The sequence below is a fragment of the Siphateles boraxobius genome, unplaced genomic scaffold, assembly GCF_051911475.1.
Source record: "Siphateles boraxobius isolate OS27281-9 unplaced genomic scaffold, OSU_SipBor_1 130, whole genome shotgun sequence".
Taxonomy (NCBI): domain Eukaryota; kingdom Metazoa; phylum Chordata; class Actinopteri; order Cypriniformes; family Leuciscidae; genus Siphateles; species Siphateles boraxobius.
This window is the reverse complement of record NW_027508734.1, coordinates 28650860-28656859: the sequence shown is the minus strand read 5'-3', so window position 1 is coordinate 28656859 and position 6000 is coordinate 28650860. Positions and strand designations below refer to the sequence as shown.

The following is a 6000-nucleotide window of genomic DNA, read 5'->3' as shown; positions in this document are numbered from 1 at the left end:
TCAATGATTAATGATCATATTCACTGACCTTGAGTGAGGATCAGTCAGCTTCTTCAGAACAATGTTGAAGAATTAAGAATTATGCTTGAGTTTTGTTTAATTATGCTTTCAGTTTATTTGAGCAAATGTATACAATAGAAAATGTACTTTATTATACTTCATTATTAAATTACATTTAAATTAAATTGTTAATATACTTTATTTAAAAAAACAGTGTGAATTATGTATTTCTTCACAGACACTCACTCAAATTCTTTTAATTTGGCGTATCTCTTTGCTTAATACATCTGACAGAATGATGCAAGTTCAACACATTAGTCAACACCATGTGATTGGATCTTCAGTGAATTGTTTTCTCTTCATGCTTCATGTCTGGGTTCTGAATGCACTTCCACTGCTCCTAAAAGATGGGTAGATCACAAAAGGTCACTTTAAAGTTTCCCTTACTTATTTTGGTGGTAAACATAAAACATTCTGCATAAATACTCACAAAGGTAATGTGGACATTAGTAAAAATATTTTAGTGTAATATTTCATCACAGATTTGCTAGACAATGCAATGATAATATATGCAATCTTTGGCCATCACTTAGTTATACATCTAACGCTAAATAGTAGGGGTCTATTCTTTTGAGAGTAATGTGTCACTCACAGCACTGGTAGAGCTTATTGATTCTGATGATGTCATTCTGGCTCATCTGAGTAGATGTGCCCAGCGCAGCATTGCTGTTGGGAATGGGAATCATGGTGGGAAGGCCATTCTTGGAGAAAGCATATCTGATAGAGCAAGTGGCATAGATGCCGTTAGATTATAATCTGGAACACTGAGAGAAACCTCATCTCCTCTTGAGCTCACTCACCTCTGGTACTGCATCACAGAGCTGTAGTCGTAGGGAGTTCCTTGGTTCAGGGTGTTGATTTTGTTGAAGTTGTACTTCATGTCTGATGAGCAAACACAACTTTTACCTATGGACCTAGAAATCTATTGTATTAAATAAACTAACCTAATTACACTACATACATGCATTCTTCTTACAACAAAAACAATACCATCACTGATGTTCTCCCAGACGACTTGGATGTGATTGTCACGGTCACTGCGGGTCTGTTCATGGTTGAAGCCGAGAGCGTGGAGCAGCTCATGCTGCACAGTGCTGTGGTAAAGGCAGCCATTACGGGCCAGAGACACAGTCTGGGCATAACCCTGACGACCAACGTACGAGTAACATCTGTGAGACAGAGATCCATAAATTGTAAAATTTTTCCCAATCTTAGATATTAACTTCATCTCTTCATAATCTTGATTTACCATTACATTTTGATGGTAAATAATTTTGAGTTTTGTATAGTCTTCGCCTTGTCTCTGTCTTATCTTGAAAAGATTAGTTGCGTTATGTACCCACTGCGAGACTCAATGCTAATATAGTCTCTCTCATTGCTGCGGGGAAAGAAGCGGATACAAGTGCTGTAGGAGAAAGATTCCAGACCACGCTGGATGATCTCCAGCTCACGGGACGCTGAAAGGGCAAAGAGATCAGAGTTTGCTACTGTGGAGAGTTACATCCTTTCATTAAATCTCAGCAGCATGCAAAGGTTACTTTCATGAATTTGTCCTACAAAAACATAAATCATAATATTAGTGACTTACAGTAATGGTTGGCGATGACGTAAGGTACATAAATCTTGCCATCGCTGTATTTGGACCAGAGGCAGCCGTAGGAGGTACAGGGATCAGCATTTTTCTCATTCACAGCAATGTCATCCATTAGCTTGGGCTCATCAGGTTCAGGAACTAACACATAAACAGTTAATTTGGGACTTTTTAATGAAGGACAATTTCAACATGTCTATTGGTGAGTAAGTGATGAGTGCGTATATACCAATGCCTCTGTTGGCTCTGTGCAGCAGTTCAGACACAGACAGCTCAGCAGACTTGTCCTCGACTATTATTAAAACACATCAACACATTCACCATTACTTCAGTCAATTCATCATGTAGGAACTGTTTCTTTGATGAATTATTTAATGTTTCAGTTCAAAGCTTTTTACAATCTCATATTTACAGTGAGAGCTTCTGGAGTATTTGACTTACCAGGCTGAATGTGAGTTAAGCCAGAACACCACACACAACACGGACATGGAAAATAAATATTTAAACATTAAGTGAAGTCAAAGCATATTATATTCTTCAATATTACATAAATTAGTATATGAAGAAATTGCATGCATCATTTTCAAAGTACTATATATGTGTGTTCATGTATAATTATGTGTTTTACCTTCCCCTCGATGGAGAAGACCAGCAGGGCCAACAGGCCAAAAGTAACCCTAGTCACAAACATGGCAGCCAAAGACCTATAATGAGAGAGATAAAAGACCTGCAGAAAGAACCAGGGCACAGCAGTTTGGTGAGACAGAATTTACATATACACTATTGGTCGTGTGAAACCTGAAATCTCAAATAAAATACAAAGCCATGAAAAGTATAATTTTTAAATTAAATAAAAAGTTCCGGTGGACACCATAACCTTATCAAATGGTACAAAAACTATTTAAGTATTCAATAAATATATGTTGCCTTCCTCATTTCCTATTCTGCTCAAAAAATCCATGAACTTCATAAATTGGAATATGTTTGAACAGACACCTCAAACATACCACTATTCTCACCTCAGTCCCTCAAGCTTCATAGAGCAACACGTTTTATACCCTGGTTCGAGTCCATATCAAAATGATCTTGACAAATATGAAGTTCAGATTTGTTTAACCTTGTTTGAAAAGGAACAGGTGTGAAATTCCCTTCATAGGAGCATGTGTCATAAACAACTCTTATGAATGCATCGGAACGTATGGGTTCTCTTCTTAAAACACTTTTTTTCATAAATAATTTTTTATTGTATTTTGTATTTTAATGCTAATCACCTTAAATAATAAATATTTTTATATATAATGCCTAATATAACCTTTTTCTCAAGCATTTAAAGCGGCAGATGACAGAACTGCAGCATGCACTTATATTAAACACAATGTTATTGTGCATTGGTGTGGACACAAATATACTTATCGTTATAGTTATATATGTAGTCATCGTTCTTGGTGTGAATGGGCCTTAACTGCAGGTAACGACTTTTTAAACATTTTGGCTGTTGCTAACTAACATAATATAGTTAAATCTATAGTTATCAGCTCAAATCTGAACATATTTTATGCAAATATAATAATATAAAAGCATTTGAAATTGTGACCGCAGTAATTTATGAGTCCTGAATTCATATCTCCAGTGACATGTTCAGACGTGGGAATGCTCAAAACAGTACATGCTGGTATGGATACAAACATTATCTTTGAAACATTCAAAGAAAACAAGATAAACATGCAAGTGTTTTTTTTTTTTTCATTACTCAGTGAGTTCAGTCTTGTGTAACCTTCAATCATCACTGAAGAACAGGTGTGGATTTCCCTGTCACAGTATGGTGCCATCACATGCTGACAAACCAGAAACAGTCAGAGTCTTTACTTCATTTAGTATCCAGTCAACCTTGTGTTAAGTTTCCTAGTAATTTTCTTTATTGAATGTAATCGTCCATTAGTTTAGATGTTGTAGTTCAGTTATCAAAAGAATCCTATAGTGTACCTATTGTGTATTTAAACCCCTGCGTATCCTGCATGTTCCTCTTGATTATTCATTTCTAAAATATCCTTTAAAGGGGTCATATAATGGTACATGCACTTTTACAAGTTGATTGTACTGAAATGTGTGTTGGCAGTGCCTGTACACAACCATCATAAAATGATGAAAATCCATCCAGTGTTTTTGTTTTAATCTCCTTATATGTTTTCCCCTGCCTCAAATTGAGCCGTTCGATCTTGTGACGACACTAGATCGGACGCCCCTCCGACGATTGCTAATTGACAGCAGCGTTTCAACACAGACCCGCCCTGAGCGAGCTGTCATCGTACAAGGGGGTAATCCATCAGCCGGACACTGAAGCTTCGCGGGAGCCGCCATTGTAGAAGAACTTCACCTGCTGTTAGCATTCCATTGACTCCCATTCATTTTGGCGTCACTTTGACTGCGAATAACTTTACATCTGAGGCGTCCAAAGACTTCATTTGTCCATTATTTATTTCTAAAGAAACACAACAATGTATAAAAAGGCTCCATTACTTTGTATCTTACGTTATGGCCCCGTAGAAGCCGTTTTTGTAAAAATAGGCTAACGATTGCGTCATAACCACGTGACTTTCTGTCGCACAATAGAGACATTACCGTATTGACAGGAGGAGAAGCTCACAGGCAATCTTTTACTGTCTATGAGGCAATCGGGGGGACATTGAGGCATAAAGTCAAGGGAGAAGCCCATAGATAGAGAGTCCATAAAAGCAACGGGACAAAATATTTCAACAACGTTTTTGAGGAATTAGGTGATTCAGATTTGTATTGGCACAGCTACTAGAAGATTAACAACTGTCAGACTGTCGTCAAGCTCAGTTTGAGCATGCGCAGTCACTCAGCCATCAGGCAGGAAGTGCAATAATCGGGCTGCAGTCTTGTCCGTTGAAATCAATGGGGTCGCTGTGTCCATTTCATTTACTGTCTATGGAATTGAGTTGTGTATATTCCTCTATCGCGTGTGTTATAGAAGATATAGACAACGCATTAATTTTAGAAGAGGAACAGAGAACCGCGATCAAGGCCTTTGTCGATATGAAAGATGTTTTTGCCGTTCTTCCTACGGGATTCGGAAAAAGTTTAATCTATCAACTTTAATCTATCTCTCAACATACGTCACTTACTCCGTTGCTCTGATTGGTTCTAGGTCTATCCAATTGAGTGCAGAGGCCTTTTATTTCCTGGTTCGGTTGACACACGCCCCATAATCACAGCCCAATGGAGCAGTATCAGACTCACATTCTGACTACAATCTGAGTATGACGACGTCAGGCTAATTATATTAAGCATTGAATTTCCCTTTCGAGAACGGTTCACTCGTATTGCGTAACTATATGCTATACGAAAACTCATTTTCTCGAGAATATTGAAGCCTTTATTTTAAAACTGCAAGCACAGTGCAGGCTGTCTAAGCGCGCTGATTGGCTGGGCTGCGGCAACTGCACGAACCTATGGCGAAGCAGCGATGACGCGTGAACCTCAGGGCACTTCCTGCTGAAAATATAAGCGGCCCATTTTGCCATGGGAATCAGATTTAATCTCCATCAGTGAATGACGCATCTCTTCTCTGACTTCTCCGCACAAGAAGCCTCTCTCGCCGTTGAAAAGCCCAGCAGCGAAACGCAGCAACCTGCAGCAGCAGCTCAGCGACCGGCGGCCTCCTGCTCAGCTTCCTGAACTCGACGCCATCAGCGCTTCGTCGTTTCCCAGTGGCCATCCGGCAGAGTATCCTTTCCAAAGCCTTTTCACAAAAAGAGCACGTGTTGTTTCAAATGCTGTGCCCGGTCTGTGTTTCATGCGGGTTCCCCCTGCATATCACTGACGGCAAAGTGAGTGTGCTTCCTGCCTCAGCGCAGAACACGCCGAAGCTACACCCCCTCAGGGCAGCCGTCTCACTACGAGAACATGCCACTCTGCGCTCGCAGCTAACTCTCTTTAAGTCAGAGAGCGACCCCGCCCCTCGCGCCCTCCTGTTTCCACCCCTCCTCGGAGGAAGAAATGGCAGGGTCAGAGATGAATGAGTGCTCGGAGGCGAGCGAGCTCACGCCGGGTCTGTCCCTGCATGCCTCACTCACTCGAGAGATCGAGTCACCGGTTCTCTCTCTCGAGTCAAGCGGCCAGTCTTGTCTCGTTCGGCTGAGGACATTGACAACAGTTTGTCAATGGCGGTGTCTGAGGGCGAGGATTGGTCGGGCTCAACTGTTGCTTCATTCAAAGCGGGCCTTATGGCCTCTGCATCGTCAGTACTCCAGCTAGGCCTACTGCGCATGCACCCACTTCAGCGCTGGCTGAAACCCAAAGTTCCGGCTCATGGATGGCAGATTGGC

The 6000-nt window shown here is 40.7% G+C and overlaps 1 protein-coding gene across 2 annotated transcripts; it reads right to left on the bottom strand.

Moving 5' to 3' along the window:
* Window positions 1-383: 383 nt before the first annotated feature.
* On the bottom strand, window positions 384-2669 carry LOC143737493 (low choriolytic enzyme-like). Of its 2 annotated transcripts, XM_077229022.1 has the most exons (8): window positions 2659-2669; window positions 2280-2378; window positions 1881-1932; window positions 1649-1792; window positions 1400-1517; window positions 1051-1229; window positions 861-942; window positions 645-777 (listed from the first exon to the last, which is right to left on the bottom strand). In XM_077229022.1, exons 2-8 carry the CDS (start codon window positions 2340-2342, stop codon window positions 645-647), a joined length of 771 nt encoding a protein of 256 aa, XP_077085137.1. In that variant the 5' UTR covers window positions 2343-2378; window positions 2659-2669. The 2 variants fall into 2 exon arrangements, with proteins under 2 accessions (XP_077085136.1, XP_077085137.1); XM_077229021.1 differs by lacking the exons at window positions 2280-2378; window positions 2659-2669 and adding an exon at window positions 384-400 and having other exon boundaries at window positions 653-777; window positions 1881-1989.
* Between the last annotated feature and the right edge of the window lie 3331 nt (window positions 2670-6000).

What these genes read in the sequence shown, in the direction of transcription:
- LOC143737493 (XM_077229022.1), bottom strand. Translation starts at nt 2,342, where the DNA reads ATGTTTGTGACTAGGGTTACTTTTGGCCTGTTGGCCCTGCTGGTCTTC. An exon ending in CAGAGCCAACAGAGGCATTG is followed by an intron (nt 1,793 to 1,880) that starts GTATATACGCAC and finishes TTTATGTGTTAG; the next exon opens with TTCCTGAACCTGATGAGCCC. An exon ending in AGCATTGAGTCTCGCAGTGG is followed by an intron (nt 1,230 to 1,399) that starts GTACATAACGCA and finishes TCTGTCTCACAG; the next exon opens with ATGTTACTCGTACGTTGGTC.